Here is an 18,336-nt window from a genome sequence, read left to right on the forward strand (position 1 = left end):
GCGTAAAATAAGTCTTTTTCGCTCATTTATGTGCACTGCGAGATAACTGTACATTACTGAGTATTGACTATTCTAGATTATTTATAGGCCTTCTTTTGATGGTTAATTTTTTGTGCGAGCATTATCTCTATGATCTGACGTTTGACCGTTAACAGCCTTTAAAATTCATAGATTTTTAGAGATATTCGTTGCCAGAAACATTTTACCGTCAGCTGCGCTAGATCCGACCCTTTTTAATGATCATATGTAGGCACTTATCAATGTAAATAAATCTTAATATCTAAATATATATAAAGATGACTCCATCAAAATTTTACAGGATAATAAAAACTAAACTAAACTAAAGGCATCTTAAAAATAAAAGGAATTTTTAACGCAATAGGTAAAGAAAATAATAATTAGAATATATCATAAAAAAAGCTTTTAACACTAGAAAAATAAACTATTTTTTTTGCTAACAAATATTTTACAAAATTTCAATAAATAAAGTTGAGCTCTAGTAAAAACACTGACTTTTCAAACATGATCAAAAATAAATTATATTTGTTATAACATTTATAATCTTATGCAAAATTAGACACACTGTAATATAATACAAAAAAAAGTTGAGTATCATTTATCCGCAGAAAGATGGGCGTTTAAATTTCAGATTGATTAATAGTTATTTGCCATTAAAATATGTTTTCTTAAGTCTCTATTTCTAAATATCCGCAAAGCATTTGATAGTATACACAGCGATTTACCAGAGGGAGGTGAAAAGCTATTAGTAAAAGAAAAAGGGGAAGACAAGCCTTACCTATTTCAATTTTATGGAGGGTGTTAACACCCCTTTACAACTGCACACCACTTAGTATACATAAAAATAATATTTTTAGCAAAGAAAATGTCATCAGCAATAACATATGAAAGTAATTTTTCTTGGGAAGAAACTCTCGGAATTCTAATGGCAACATACTGTTAATCTCCAAATCAAATAAAAAATGATAAATATATTGTGATCTAATGCAAAAACGTCCATTTAAAAAAATATTTTTTTGGATTAAGAATTGGTAAAGTGAGAGGTTTCAAAGGTTTTTTTTGCGAGGGAGGGATAATCTAATATATTTCAATTTTTTTTTTTTTTTGGGGGGGGGGGGTTGTCAATCCACTCCCCCCTTAGACGTTCAATGTTCTATTTATGATGTGAGACCATTCGTAGGCCATTTATGACTTGATACTCTGATTATAGTTAATTCAGGGATCTTAAGGGATAAGACAATGGACGATAAGTTAATATACAACCCCAGTTATGATACACAAAATTACCCTTTAATTATTTAATTATTTGTTGGAAAGTTTGCACACTACTAGTTTCGATGAAAGTACCCATAGCTTATTAACTAACAAATAAGCCAACATGGTTATAAAACTTTGGGTACCAGAGTCACTAAGTTAATTAGCTGGTGAGTGTCCCACATCCATCCTCCACACGTTGAATGAATGACAAAGTTCATCTCTGATGGATCCCTGGCTTCTCCCAGAGTAGCTCTGCTCTCCACCAAAGTCAAGCACCTGAAATATTTAGGAAATTTTTGTAGTTTGCCATTTTCATTCTTTATGTTTGCTCGGCCGACATTACAGTCAGGGAGGAAGTGAACATTGGGCTATTTATTAAAAGGACCACAAAGCTTTATATTAACGTTTTCGTTTTCGATGACTTTTATTAAATTTTGATTGATTGGTTGATCAATTTCAGTGTTCAAACGTTTCAACCACTGATTGTAATCTACAGAAGGAGCAAACTTGTGTATCATCATTGGGGTTGTACATCAATTTATCGGCCATTGTTTTATCCCTTAAGATCCCTGCATTACAGTGCTAAGAAGTTTTAAAGAATAGACATATTGATTCAAAACTTTCGACACATTAGAATTGTTCTATCGATTTAAAACTTTGCATGATAATAAAATAATTCTATGTATCTGATGTTTGGGTTTGGAATTATGATTTCAATTCCAAGAAGTTACAATTTATAAGCGAAGCATCTCTATAATCAAGTTCTAAAACAGTATACTGTTATAAGCAGTTTTGCAACAAGTTTACTTACAATGTTGTTTACATTTATATTCTGCTTATTCAGTTCTGAAACAGTACAAGTGTTAATGTTCGTTAGTCATACCGTTTCAGACCTTCGCTTTTATGGATGTTGTCATCCTTGTCAAATAAAAAATGTCGCAGATTCTTTAAATTCATAAATGAACCAAATATTCTAAGATTTCTTTGTTGACTGAAAACTACAAAACAAGGATGACAACATCCATAAAAGCGAAGCTCTGAAATGGTAGGACAAACGAACATTAAAACTTATAGAGTGTCAGGACAATAATCCGAATATTATAAATGTATAAAATCAAAACAAATTGTAAGTAAATTTGTTGAAAAACTGCATGATACAGGATAATGTTTAAGGATATACTTACATTTTTAGGACTTGATTAATATTATAGAAATCTTCGCTTATAATTTTGAACACTTTGTTGTCCCAGGAATCAGTATACCAAAAATCAGATCAATCGGATATTTAGATCACATAAAAATTTGTTTTTTAAAAAGTGAAAAAATCAACATGTTTAAAATGGACGTACGGATAATTTGGTAACGATTATAGAGTTGCTACACTTTCTAAATTGTACCTAATTACTACAAGGATCACAATGCAAAGTTTGAAATCGATAGGATAATACTAACATGCCTAAATTAATGAAAAAAGCTATCCGTCTCGGACGGACGGACTTGCTGAATTATAGAAAAGCTTCGCTTTTAAAAATATTCCGTTTAATCTTTAAGTTTTTGCTTGATTTCATGTAGTTAATTGAAGTTGTTATGTGTATAAAATACTATTTACTTGTATCATATTATATTCAAAATGTCACTTAAAATCCACTTTAGTGCCGCCTCGTAGGCGCATACAGAAGATAATTTTCTTCTTCAATTAAATCAGAGAGGAAGAGAAGGGACAATTGAATGTAAATAATTCTTCCCACCAAAAATTTTAAACTCGTACTGCTTTTTGTTAGCCTAAAATTATTAAAGGAAAGAAACAAAATAGCTTTTCCTAAAAAAAAATTTATTTACCAAGGGAGTATTTTGCATATAAATGATAAACGGGTAATTAAATTATCTTTAGTTGTCCAATCCCTTTCACCCTGAATTTAATACGATTATTCAGGAACGGAGGAACATTGGGCTGTTTATTAGACTGGTCCCCACAGTTGTTTAATAACCTTTTCTTATTCGTTAGCTTAACAACTTTGGGGAATTGATTGAATTTTGATTGGTTGGTTCATTGAGTTCAGTGTCCAAACGTTTCAACCCCTAATTGTAATATACAGATGGGGTAAATTAGTGTTTCATCATTGGGGATGTACAACAATTTATCGGCCATTGTCTTATTCCTTAGATCCGTGACAATTGTTCCTAATTCTGAATTAAATGAAAAATTTCAAATGCTAAACTGAGGTCAAATTAACATTTTAATAAAAAATAATAATAAAAACAAGAAAATGCCTTTTGTCCATGACTAGCGCAGCAGCAATTCGGTCTTTAGTTCATTAAAAATACTCTTAAAAACTAAAATTTCCTACATAGACTCCTTGTTTTATTTCGTAGGATGAAGCTTGAAAAAGCTCTATAAGGATACATTAAAAGTTAAAAAATATATACATACATATATAAAAAATCGTCTCAGGATTATTAAGATTAAGGCTGAAAGAGTGGAAATAATGAACAGTTCTAATAGAAGAGTCATATTAAATGTCAATAGAAACAAAGATGACAAGGGAAGGGAAGTTTTCAAATCACACGATGAAAATCACGAACATTAACACTTGTAGAGTGTCAGAACTCATAAAATTTTATCAAAATTGTATATAAATATGTTGCAAAATTTCTTAAGTACACGAAACTATTTAAGGACATATTTACATTTTTAGGACTTGATTATAGATATGATTTGCAATTAATTTAAAACTTTGTTGTCCCAGGAATCCTTATTCAATTAATCAAAAAATGAAAACTGTTTTTTTAAAAATTAAAATAAGCTTATTTTAATGAACTTTGAGCTATAGAGTTGCTGCGCTTTCTAAATTGTACCTAACTGTTACAGAAATTATCATGCAAAGTTTGAAATCGATAGAACAATTCTAACATGCCTAAATTAACGATAAGAGCTAACCGTTAGGGGACGCACGAACGGACAGACATACGGACCAACCCTGTTCATAGAATAAACTTCCCTTTTTAAAATACTTTTGATAAAATGAAACTATCCGTTACGGACGGACCTACGCTATTATAAACAAGGATGACAACATCCATAAAAGCGATGCACTGAAACAGTAGGACAAACGGACATAAACACTTGTATAATGTCACAACTGAATAATCAGAATAAAAATGTATAAGAGTCGAAGCAAAATTGTAAGTAAATTTGTTGAAAAACTGCTTGATACAGAATAATGTTTATGGACATACTTACATTTTTAGGACTTGGTTATAGAGTTGCTTTGTTGTCCCAGGAATCAGTATACCAAAAATAAGATCAATCGGATAAAAATTTGTTGTTAAAAAAGTAAAAAAATCAACCTGTTTAAAATGGACTTACGGACATTCTGGTAATGATTATAGAGTTGCTACGCTTTCTAAATCATACCTTATAGAAAAGCTTCGCTTGTAGTACAGACAGATAACCTCATTAGTACAGGGATTGAAACAAAGAGGGGTTACAGAAAGGATAATTAAAAGCTTAGGGGAAATTATATTGATAATACGAGGGAAGTTAAAAGACAAAGAATTAAATGCCCTAATAGTTATTAGTTTAGAATTAAAGGAAGCCTTCAAAAATACACCGATCTAAGTGCTAAAAGACTGCCACCAATTTGAAGTCTTTAGCTTCAATAACAAAAAAGTTAAAGGCATTTCAAAATGACATTTAAGGTATATGAAAATTTTAAAGTTTTCCATTGCTCATGAGAGAAATTTAGAAATTAAATTTTCGCTTAGACAAAAAATTACAATCTTATTTTCGGCAAATAGGTTGCCAGTAACTAATTATATTTTACAATAAAAACACCCATTTTCATAAACTAATTTTGTCATTTTAAATAAAATACAATTATATATGAAATTAATGTAATTTAAATTCTCTGCAATAATACAAACAAAGTGTACCTGTTTAAGAAATCCAATATATTTGCTGGCCAGCCGCAAAGTTTGTATCTTGGATAGTTTATCTGAGGGTAGGGTGGGGACAATCTCTCTCAACGTGGAAAATGCATCGTTTAAATTCTTTGTTCTCTGACGTTCTCGTACATTCGCTGAAAAAAATAAAATATATAATTTTAGTAGAATTATATTGATTTTTTTTTACAAACAAGGCATTTTTTTCGCTGCTTAGCATACGATTGTCAAAAAAACAGAACGGTTTAGGACACGCGGCTTTTTAGTAGATATTGTAGTAGAGGTAGAAAGTCAGTCAAAAATAAGCCACGTGACGTCATAAAAATGAGGGATTATCCATCTCTTTTATAGAGGTTTTCTTTCCTACTTCTCCTCTCATCTCCCTCATTTTTATGACGTCACATGGCTGATTTTTGAGTTACTTTGTCCCACTACAAGTATTTACGTTTTTAGACATTATTAAAGATACTATTTTTTTTTGTGCATAAACGTCACAGGAATCACCATAATCATAATTCCAAGACAACAAAATCACGTCAAATTAAATGATTATTATGCAATGAATGTACCTACAATTTCAGAAGAGTTGTTAAATTATACCTTATTGTTACTAAATAATCATCATGGAAAGTATGTATCAAACAGAATACCGTTTAAGGACATACTGACATTTTTAAGACTTAATTATAGAGATGCTTCGCTTATGGTATTGTATCTTATTGTAATAGGAATCAGTACTAAAAAAATCAGATCAATCGGATGATTTTATCACATAAAAAAGTTAAAATCAACTTGTTTAAAATGGACGTATGGACATTCTGGTAATGATTATAGATTTGCTACGCTTTCTAAATCGTACCTAACTACTACAGGAATCACCAGTTTGAAATCGATAGGTCAATTCTAACCTGTTTAAATTAACGAAAAGAGCTAACTGTTTGTGACGGACGGACGGACCGACCCTAATTATAGAAAAGCTTCGCTTTTAATAAAACAATGCATGGTTGGGGGTTGGGAACGATAAGTCAAAAGAAAATACATTTTTGTCAAATATTTCATAAAAAAATTCCCACAAAAGAAACACAATTCTTCCAATTACATTCACAATACTAATAAACTTTTTTTTAATGTTGGGAAAAATTTGGGTATTAATGTTTTAATGGATTTAGCATACAGTAATGTTTATGGTAAAACTATAAATTAACAAAATGACTTTTGCTGGGGTCATTAGTTTGGATATTCGTTTTTAAAAACACGTTTTTAATTGTTTATTTTAATTTTAGTATCGAAGCTACTCTTTGTGTCATTACTGTTGAACAGTCAGGTGCTTTCCCTCAAAGTGTGTAGAGAGCACAATAAATTTTAAAAATTGGGAGAGGGGGTAGTTTTTTTTATACTAAATGGAAATTGAAGAAATTGAATTTAAGGGAATAATAATATAACATGTTACTGAACATTTAAATCAATCAACCAGTTTGGTTTTAGGCCATTTTCCTACTTTTCTCACTCCTTCAAATACATAGCTCCTAGATCTAGATCTAACTAGATGCCAGGAGCACAGCCGCTGGTAATTTCATATTATGTATGCCATATTTTATGTATTTTATATATTTTATAAAAGCTAGGTATATTTTTACGTATATAGTCGACATTTTTTTTTTTTCATTTAAATATTTATTCCAATACGAAATAATATACAAACATAGTTAAAAAATAATAGTATTAAATAGATAAAATTAAGACATAAATCAATCCACATAGAACGAATAAAAGAAACAATGTGTATGTTAGGCTTAGTTTGATATGAAATTAATAAAACCATATATTATATTCAGGGAGTAAGGGAGGGGACAATGGGCAATTAATTCAATTTAAGAGGGTTCGCTGAAAAGCAATGAAAACCAGATTTATCAAGAAAATTTTATCATAATTGTAAAGGGATCATGGTAACCTAATTTAGAACAAAATTAGTTCTAAGAAAAAAATCATTTACTTGAAAACTAAATTATCAACACATCACAATGTAGTAAACATTCTGTAATTAATCACTAGAAAAATCTTGTTTAGAACTACCTCAACCCTTCTGATATATTTATAAATTAACCCCTAAATTCAAGCGGTTCTTAGATTATTTAATACATAAATATCACAGTAGAGTTTCTATACATGAAAAGACATTTTCTTGGGAAAAAATATTTGTTAAAACCAGCGATAAATACCAAACTTTTCTGTCTTCATATTCAAAACTAGCTCAGCTAGTTAGCGGGGCATTGATGCGCAAGTCCCCAAAATCAGTAAGAATCTGCTGTATTCGTGCACATTCCCTTTAAGCCAGTCCCCAAAGTCTGAGACTCCTTAAAAATTGAATATTCGATCCATTGTCCCCTCCCTTACTCCCTGTATTATATTGTTATTCAAGCCAGGAAGGAGTTTACAAGTAAATTGAGATAAAAGAATAGAGTGTGCATAGAAATTGTTGTCATCCCACTTAATGAAATCGTCCTCTATGCTTATTTTTAAGGATCTATCAAAAAGTTCAAAAACCCTTAAAATTGCAAATGGATTGGATACTCAACTATAAAATTATATATTGCCTTCGTGATCTGTTTTAAAAATTATAACTTTCAAAAATTAAGGGTAATAATAAAAAAGATAATTATATTTTGTGCCCAAGCGTTATCTAAAAATTTTGAAATTTTAAGATTATAAGGATATATGAAAAATTAAACAAACTCAATATTTCAACTAAAACTTGCTTAAGCTTTATACATATTTAAAAACTTCATAATTGTACCTTTTTTTGCTAAAGTAATCATCATACAAAGTTTTCCCTCGATAGGACGATGCTAACATACTAAAGTGATAAATTCACTAAGTGAAAAAGTCTTGATACTTCCCAGCTATTTATTGAAATATATTTCGGTGGACATTGCACCCTCATCAGTCTAAATGACATAAATCATATTAATTTAATTTACATATTAAAAGATAGGTAAAAATAAAGAAATTTGTAGATCTATAAAGGCAGAAAATGTTGCTAAAAAAAAGAAGAAAATAATATGATCAACCTTGAGTTTAGTTGGATGTTAAAAGTAAACTGGATGGGATTTTTTTAGCAAGAGACAATATCAGCAGGGGGGGGGGGGTGTTTAAAATACATTGATATATATAAATTTTAATATTTGCCATTTTTATATGAAAAAAACTATTTTCTTTTTTTTATTAAATTATCATTCAAAATTAAAGCTTACTTTTATAGATGAAGTATTTAGAATTAGGTTATGCTGCATAGATACTGTAGAATAAAATTAGTATTTAGAAGTCAAGCTTTTATACATTTTAGGTTATTTTGAAAAAACTTTTTTATATGTGGGAGTAAGCTATCATTTACTATATCTATTATAGTACTCCAAAGATTTTTAAAGAAGTAAATGTTAATACATAATTATGATAATAAAAAATTTTCTTATAAGTTTAGGTCTTGTAAAATAAAAAAAATTTTAATTGCTATCATTTACTATATCCATTATATTGACAAAAGATTTGTATTTAAGAGTTAAACTGTTTATATATTAATATTGATAATCAAAAAAAACATTTAAAAATGACATACGGTAAACACAGAGATTGTTCGCTTTTAAAAATATTCAGCTAAGTTAAAAGCCAAATGAATCCTTTAGACTTAAGTCTGATTAAATGAAATTCCCCTCATCCCTCCCCTTTTACTTAAATTTTGTATATTTGTAAAATTGAAGAAATCTGTCTTTGAGCTGTCAAGATATCACCCTCCCCCCCCCCCCACTTCCTATCTAACTCCCTTCTCCGACCCTCACACTCTCTCACTCCCAGAGCCCTTTAAATCTTAAGAAAACAAAGATGACAACATCCAAAAAAGCAAAGCTTGATTTTAATATTAAGGAAAGAAATATTGTCGGACAAAATTCGGACTTTTAGAACTGCTAGAGTTACATTATTTTACCTTGTAGTTATAGTAATACTCCTAGCTATCCATAATAGACATTAAAGTTTATGTACTAGCGACTAAGCTTCGTTTATCGAGAAGCTTCACTCAAGTTTAGAGGAAATATACCTTCCCTTTTTAAGAATTTATCTTGTTTTAGGTTAACTTTTTTCGATCACTCTTAAAATAGCATCAAAGTAAAGTAAGTTAAAGGTTACCAAATATTATTATTTACAAATACACGCAAAGATGATTGTCATTATTGAGTTGAGAAAATATTCCATCAAATAAACATATTAACATCATCTTAACTCTTTATTAGAAGCACAGATATTATTTTAAAAGGTGAGTCCGCCTGTCTGTCTGACATTGTTACTTACCTAAATGATTTACATGGCAGGGTTTCTTAAGATGTAGATTAAAATTATTAGTAAATCAGTTTAGACACGGTTAGTTTGTACAAACCAATCAATATTTAACAATAAACCTGCAAAGATTTAACGCTAACGAATATTGTATTTGCGGACAATGTCATTTTGTTACATTAATTCACAGAAAAATGCACCTCGCAAAACAAAATATCTAGCAAAAGAATGATTATCTGATCTGTTTATCAAGAAAATTATGGGCTTGTTATTGCTGCGATAATTATGAACATAATTGTTTTTGTTACAAGATATAAACAAAGCATAACTCTCATCAAACATCTTAAAATCTTTACTCGATAACAATATATTCCCAGGGATCTAAAAGGATATGACAATGGCTGATAAATTGATGTACATACCCAATGATGATAAACAAAATTACCCCTTCTGAGATTACAATTTGTACACTCAACTTAATGAAAAAACAATCAGAATTCAATAAAAGTCTAACTAATGAGAAAACGTTAAAGTATGAAACTTTGGAGACTAGTTTAATAAACAGCCCAATGCCCCCGCCCTCCTTGTTACTTTTCCCTATTCTATTTAATAAAAGCGAAGATTTTCAACAATTATGGCCGGTCCGTAACAGATAGCCTTAATCGTTAATTTAGGCATGTTTGATTTAGTTGTCCTATTATCCTTGTTTTGAAGCTCTTTATGGTGCCTCTAAAAATTTTTCGCCATACAATACAAATGACCAATGATAGGACAATACACAGACTGAATAACCAATGACAGGTCGGGATACATTTTAATTGACCAAAAGTAGGCCAGTATTACGTCTACGCAATATAAAAAGCTTCCTTTGTCTTCTGAAATGGTGATTCATAAGACGTTTAGCCACTAAGTAATAAGCGACATGTCTCTATATTCAAGTATAAAAATGTTTCTTGAATATCAAAAGTGTAGCAACTGTCAAATTGTCAATGTTCGTCTGATTCGTCTGACGCAATATAAAAAGCTTCCTTTGTCTTCTGAAATGGTGATTCATAAGACGTTTAGCCACTAAGTAATAAGCGACATGTCTCTATATTCAAGTATAAAAATGTTTCTTGAATATCAAAAGTGTAGCAACTGTCAAATTGTCAATGTTCGTCTGATTTGTTGAGTCTTGCTTATTTATATTCTTAATTTAACAATTTAAAACGTAAAATTGATGCTGTGAGTATTGGTGCAAAAAATATGACGTAACAAAAAAAATTAGCCAATGAGAGGCCGTTATTGACCAATGGTAAAATTTATAGTGGCCTCTCATTGGCTAATTTTTTTTGTTACGTCATATTTTTTGCACCAATACTCACAGCATCGTGAATTTAAAACATTTTCAATTTGTCTGCATTTTTTCAATTATATCAAAACAAGCTGATAAAATAGTGCAAACCATACCAAAACTTACACTTAAAATAGCCTAAAACTTTCCCGGAGCCTATTTTAAGCTTCCTTCAAATAGAGAACTCAATCACTTTATAGGTTAGCAAGTTATTAACAGACAAAAAAAAAATGGATTATGGAAAGAAAATGAAGTAGCGTTTTTTTTTGTATTTTCACAGTAGCTTTTCTCCTATTTCTAGCCCCCTGCGGGGCAATCATTAACATTCACCTAACCTAAAATAAAATAACCTATCAAAAGCTACAGTGAAAATACGACGAAACCCGCTACTTCGTTTTCTTTCCTTAATCTAAAAAGTTTACTAAAATAGGTTTGTTTATCAGCAACTAAAATATTGAACATAAATGTCCTTGGTGTTAATGTATCTTCTAAGAAATAAGGGTTATGGAAAACTTGAGATATTTATAAATTGATATTGCACATTTACATTAGAGTGTTTCAAAAACTGTGATTTTTGTTGTATACTGTTTCTTCAATTGTTAACCCAAATATTAAAAAAATATACTTTTAATAACACCTAAGAATATTAAGTTAGGTAACATTCAACAGACAATCAACCCTTTGATTGCACGAACTTTGTCTGAGTAGCGCCTGTTTATAGACCAAGGCATTCCCCCTATTTCAACTATTTATGTCGCTCTAATTTTTCAAACTTAATGAGATAAACAAAACAAAAAGTAGTAATACATTAAAATAAGAAATTATAAGATTAGAACCAGTTGTGTTAGCCCCCAGAGCTGGATCTTGAAATCGTTTTTATGGTGCGCTGAATCGGGGCGATTTAGAGGTGAACCGTAGGTGCGCTGGTGGTGAGCCACAGCGCACCTATAAAACATTGATTTTTAAAAGATTTTCGGCACATGTTTTTAGATCGCTTGCGCACTCACTAAAATATCGATCCGCGCCAGTACAACTTTATTACTTAGGGCGTGTCAGTAAGGTATTTTATATAAAATGCCGTGTCAGTATGGTATTTTATATAAAACATTAATATATAGTTTATTTAAAAAATAACTATAAAAATGTTTTCTCGATAGTTTTGCAATAAAATATTAAAGTAATTAAAAAAATATCCATTTATTACATATGATTCACCCCGATTTGAACTGGCAATGCCACTCGGTGAGTGGCATTGGCGCGCCAGTACCGCGCCACTGCCCGATCCAAATCGCCCATGCAAATTCGATTTAAAGATTGGTATTTAATAATTTGATGGTGCGCTGAATGAATCGCCCCGGTTTAAATCACCTATAAACGATTTAAAGATCAAGCTGACAAACAAATCTGGTATTAATTATATGATTTTTGTTTTACTATTAGTATTTTCAGTATAGCATATAACCGGTTCAATCCACTGGATATTAATAGGTTTAGAAGCCATACTGAAAAAAATTATCAGAAAATATTTTTGAAAAAATTAACAATTTCAGGATATTTTGGTCCCCTCTAATGTATATATAATATTTAAATATTTAGTTTATATTTATTTTAATATCTGCTTTATGTAATACTTCCATACTTACACGATATGAGAAACGTCAAAGACATTTCGATTTATTTTAAGAATCCTCTGTAAAAGCCTTAGTTTTACCCAAAGAGAGAGTGGGGACATTGACTTGTTAATTATAGTAGTCCCTAAAGTTTTATAATAACGTTTTCTTATTCATTTGCTTGGCAACTTTGGGGACTTTGGTGAATTTTTATTGATTGATTCAGTAAGTTGAGTGTTAAATCATTTCAACCACTAATTTCAACCTACAGAATGGGGTAATTTTGTGAATCATCATTGGGGATGTACTTAAATTTATCGGCCATTGTCTTATCCCTTTAGATCCCTAATTTTACCAATCATACGAATTTAATCATGAAATTATAATTTTTACACGTCACCCATCCTACCCCCCCTAAAAAAATCAGAAGGGTTATTTACTACTTTTGAAAATAAAATGCAAAACAATGGATATAGAATATACGTGGATATTATGCCAGGGGATAAATTGCTGTTAATTTAGGTTGCTAACATGGATAACACTCATCGATCAGTTCGTTCATCAAGTAGGAGGACTGTGGATGGGGTAAAGGGGTTATAGGGGAGGGGAATTAATTTAGCAAGCTTCTTTAAGTTTCACTTTATTAGAGTACATGATGATCTGGTGTTAGATCCAATTAATCATAAATCCATTATTCAAACATAGTAAAAATAGAAGATACTCATTAATCATGTTAACACTTTCAACAACTACATAACACTATCTCACATAATAGCTGAGAAAAATTAATTTTGCCCTTATATAAAATAGAGCGTAATGGACAGACCGACGGACTAATTGAATTAAAAAGAGATCCCATAATATTTTGCTTTTTGTCCAAATTTTTTTACCAAGAAAAATCAGTCCAATATAGCAGGGAAGGGAGGGGACATTGGGCTGTTTATTAAACTAGTCCCCAAAGTTTTATGATAACGTTTTCTTATTCGTTAGCTGAACAGAACTTTGGGGACTAACATTGAATTTTGAATGGCTGGTTCATAAAGTTAAGTGTCCAAACGAAACTAATTGTAATCTACAGAAAGATTAATTTTGTGCATCATTTTTATCGGTCATTGACTTATCCCTTTAGTTCCCTGGTAGAATAGTCTGCACGCAATATTGGATGTCCTACGCAATTTAAAAGATGAGACACCAAGAAGAAGAAATACATATAATACTATAATACAGGGATCTAAAGGGATAAGACAATGGCCGAAAAATTGATGTACATCCCCAATGATGATATTACAAAATTACCCCTGTGTAGATTAAATTTATGGATCATGTTACTTGTCGATGCAGCGCTGCACTTACAAGTAACATGTTTAACTTTGCTGCACTTACAAGTAACATGTTGAAGGGAGATAAATAAAGGAGATAGGCAGACAATGTTAGTTATATTTTTTATTGAAAATAAGCTTTTTAGTCATTTCTAAAGAACTTCAAAACTTTAAAGACTCATATCAAAGCAATGAGAGGTTGTCACAGAACCTTCTTACAAAGTTATTTGGATGAATACATGTGGAGGGATCGCTATAATGATAATGTATTTTACAATTTGTGCAACCAGATTGCTATTCAATATCATGTGTAATTATTTAACAATATTTTTGCATATATTCAAAATTAATAAATGTTTAGCTAACAAATTAATCTTAATTGTTTCTATTTATAATTCTATTAGTATCACTATAGGGAATGGAGGGGGGATATTGCTGCATCTACAAGTAACATGTGTGAGTTTGCTGCATCTACAAGTAACATGTGATAAGCGCTGCATCGACAAGTAACATGATCCAAATTTATTGTTTGAAAAATATTCAACTTAATAAAAACAACCAATAAAAATTCCCTGAAGTCCCCAAAGTTTTTAAGTCAACGAATAAGAAAATGTTATTATACAACTTTGGGGACTAGTGTAATAAACAGCCCATTGTCCCCTTTCTCTCTGGTAATATAACGCTATCATAATTACACATACACAATAAAAAGTTAAATAATATGATATTTGAAAATATTATATTAGTTATTTATCGAATCGTTATATAAACAGCTTTCCGCGGATATTAAAATGAAAGATATAAGATAAATGCCAGTTTTGTCACAGTCTAACAAAACTGGTATTGATTTTATAATTTTTGTTTTAATATTCGTGGAAAATTGTCTGTAGTACGATGCTATACATGATTTTCAGCATGTCTGACGACCGGTTCTAATCAAGCGGATATTAATCAATTTCGAAGCGATGCTGGAAACAAATATTATAAAATTATTTAATTGTGTCCATAGCCAATAAAGAGGTGTTGTGATCCTATACCAAATTCAATTTTTCAAAATCATAATTCCCACGTAAAATTGGGAGGGAGGGGGGGATGGCCCGGGGGGGACTTTATTAGTTGAAAATAACCGATACTCTGAAGGCAAAGAACAGGTTAGGTAATTTTGGAGGAACCATCTCAGTTATATCAAGAGCTCCTTGCAAAAAGTTAAAAACGGGGAGATTTTTTGGTGTACTTGGGTCTATTTTTAACAGTTTACTCTTTTCATTAATTTAGGCATGTTAGAGTTGTCCTATTGAGTTTAAACTTTACCAGTTTTACCAGAAAGTCCGTACGCCCATTTTTTTTTTACTACAACTTTTTATTTGATATAATTACCTATTCATCTGATTTTTGGATTCCTGGGGCAAAATTGTACAATGTTATAACTTATAAGCAAAGCTGTTCTATAATGTAAGTATGTCCTTAAACAGTGTCCTGTATCTAAACAGTTTTACAACAAGATTATTTACAATTTTATTTCGACTTTTACATTTTTATTCTGCTTACTCTACAAATGTTAATGTTTGTTTGTCATCCTTTTTCAGAGCTTTGCTTTTGTAGATGTTGTCATCCTTGTTTTATTGGCTCCAAGTCGGCGACATTTTAACAATTTCTGTGTGAAGAGAACAATTATTTCAATAGAAAAATTACTGGTTCACAGAAAAATTGAAAACTTGCACAAAATTGTCTCTCATTTCTTCAACAAAAAATATTTTGGATATAATGAATAAAATTTAAGATACATGAAAATATAGGAATGAGCTAAAATTATTGGCTATAAGACAAGTCATCAATTTGATTGAAAGTATCGTTGTAAAAGACCCGTTTATAACCAAGGAGTTCCCTCCAATATCTTTTTTTTTTTATCATTACTCGCCTTACATAGCAGCCGTTGTGTCAGACTAACGTGAGCCGAACGTAGGTGGCCGTGTTTATACATTTTAAGCTACATCTGTGGGTTTACGCAGAGAGAGAGTGTACAATTTTCAACCAGTGTTTCGGAGCCCGAGCCGGGAGCAGCAACATTTTTGGTGGAGCCGGATCCGGAGCCGTATTTTTCGTTAAAAACGGCTCCGGCTCCAGATTAGCTAAAAATGATTTTTTAAAGTAATATCATAATTTGGCAACGGTCTATTTCCATATAACAAACTGAAAAACTATTGTTACTTAACAAATAGACACACATCCTTCTACTTTTATAAAGCTTTAATCAAATAAAAGTAAAATATTTTATATTATTTATTTTATTTTATCAAATTCAATAATGAACAAAAATTGATATATTAATTTTAAGGTTAGGGCCGGAGCTGGAGCCGGTGCCGGAGCCGTATTTCCAGATACGGCTCCGCGGAGCCGTAACCGCATCAAAATTAAACGGCTCCGACACCCTGTTTTCAACCACCAATTTTAATCTCGGGAGGGATAATTTTTTGTATATCATTGTAGATATACATCAATTTCTAGGTCACTGCCTTATCCCTTTAGATCCCTGGGGTCAACACCAAAAAAACATAAACTTGAAATGAAAAAATGTTTACCTAAATTTCGTTGAAGCATAAGTTCTTCTTGTGAAATCGGTGTTCGCCGCCGTTTTGTTTGCCGACTAGTTGTTGACGTGCCGGACCCGGTGCTGGATCCTGTGTCTCGCCGACGCCGCCGTTTATGTCCGCCGCGAGAGGAATTGTATGGCGTGCTTGTTGAGGTTGGTAGCGCCTGACTGCTAGAGTCTGGAGAGCTGTAGGTTATATAATCTGCCAGACTGACCGCCTGGCCGATGTACTCAACTTTATCGTCCGGCGAATACTCAATACCGTCAACGATTGCCGTCGGCGGGGAATAGTTCATTTTACTGTTAGGCGACGAGGGCAGGGAGTGAAATGAGGGTAGCGGCGTGATATACTGCAGCTGAGTGGAGCCCACCTGCAGGCTGCCAGAAGTGTCCAGGTAATCTCCAGTTGTGTTCGGTGTCAGGGTTACTGTCACACCGTAGCTCAGATCTGTATACCCCGGCGGGTGGAGCGCCTCCAGTATGCGGGGACTCGATCTGTCTGTGTCATGGCTGCTGGGTGAGAGAGGGGCAGATGGAGCCAGCGGCTCAAATATAACTCTGCTGACCCGCTTCTCCTGCCTGGGAATGATGTTGGGCTCCAGAATTATAGTGGAGGCTGTTGTGTACCTGTGTTGTGGCTCCAGGATGATGTTGTGGCTGGAGGTGAGTTCTGTTGTGTCCGCCGCCTCCTCCTTCACTACAACTTCACTGCTGACAGTATCTTTAGTCCACATTTTTTAAATTTTACTAATCATTGGTTTTCATAACAATAAAAGATTGATTAACCCCTAATTTTAATGTTCACTAAATATATAACAAATTTTATTGTTTATTAAAATTACTCATTGAATATGTACACTACACAATATATGTTTTATTAGCTTCAGACTTGTCTTGTACCCGAATTTCAAGAAAACTGAGAAAATTTGAACTTTTTATTTAAAACTCCTGACAAAGCTTTAAAATCCCCCAATATGTGTATGTACAATTTGTTGAAACCCATTTATAAATCCCCCCTTCATCAGCAAAGGCACCTTACCCCCCCCCCCCCCCCGACCCTGTCAAAATCCCCCATATTTTGAGAGAAAACTCCTCCCAGGAGGGAGTGTGATCCTCCACCTTCCTGTGACCCGATGTCCCCCTATGAAGTACACTCCATCTCCAATTTCCTGGACCAAAATTGCCCCCCCCCCCTACCCCATCTCCTCTTTAAAAGCATCGGAGTGAGCCCTATTTAATATTGCTCCAAGAGTATTAAAAGTTGAAAACCCATTACATTTACCAGTCAAGGCAACAAAATACTCTTTCCCCTTCTTTTACAAGTTAACCCCTCCCCCCATTCTCATGACAGAAGCCCCTAATTCTTTCAACAAGTAATGATCCCCTTTTTCTTCATCCTTAAAATGATGACGGGTAATAAAAATCTGAAAATTGAAATGACGCAAATGACGCAAATTCTGACGCAATACTGAACGCAATTCTCACGTTTATATAAAAATGCAACATATAATAATAGCTATTAAAACAATTTTCAAGCATAACTTTTATCTTATTAAGATAACAATTAAAAAAGAAAAATATTTTTACAATATGAAATTCGTGATCAAACACCTAATTGAAAAAAATGCAAGACATAGCTTTTATTTTAAGAAAGACTAGGGGCAACGGACGCCCCCAAGAAGCCTCTAGGTGTTCTTAAGGTGGGAGGGGGATAAGTCAACCGCCCTTCTACTTTTTAAATGAGTTTTAATAAGAAATATTCAGAAAAAAAAATTTGGGGGTGTGATTTTAAATTGGGAGGGTAGAGATACGCTCTCCCAAAATAGTTAAAAACCTTCCCTGTACCTAAAAAAAGCTTAATTGCAAAGGAAAACCAAACAGATGTCATTTTTTAACAATTTTATAAAAAAACATTGGCGCACTTGTATAAACACCTTATCG

General features: G+C 32.1%; 1 protein-coding gene across 1 annotated transcript; it reads right to left on the bottom strand.

Moving 5' to 3' along the window:
- Nucleotides 1–228: 228 nt before the first annotated feature.
- LOC145317536 (uncharacterized) lies at nucleotides 229–17,312 on the bottom strand. Its single transcript, XM_080158667.1, has 3 exons — nucleotides 16,385–17,312; nucleotides 5,209–5,354; nucleotides 229–1,551 (listed from the first exon to the last, which is right to left on the bottom strand). Exons 1-3 carry the CDS (start codon nucleotides 17,127–17,129, stop codon nucleotides 1,432–1,434), a joined length of 1,011 nt encoding a protein of 336 aa, XP_080014793.1. The 5' UTR covers nucleotides 17,130–17,312; the 3' UTR covers nucleotides 229–1,431.
- Nucleotides 17,313–18,336: the final 1,024 nt, after the last annotated feature.

Source organism: Acartia tonsa, chromosome 4, assembly GCF_053477335.1.
Source record: "Acartia tonsa isolate MP-2025a chromosome 4, ASM5347733v1, whole genome shotgun sequence".
Lineage (NCBI taxonomy): Eukaryota > Metazoa > Arthropoda > Copepoda > Calanoida > Acartiidae > Acartia > Acartia tonsa.

Coding starts and splice junctions, on each gene's coding strand:
- LOC145317536 (XM_080158667.1), bottom strand. CDS start 17,129: ATGTGGACTAAAGATACTGTCAGCAGTGAAGTTGTAGTGAAGGAGGAG. Junction 5,355..16,384: donor TATGCTTCAACGAAATTTAG/GTAAACATTTTT, acceptor TATTTTTTTCAG/CGAATGTACGAGAACGTCAG. Junction 1,552..5,208: donor ATATTGGATTTCTTAAACAG/GTACACTTTGTT, acceptor TAAATATTTCAG/GTGCTTGACTTTGGTGGAGA.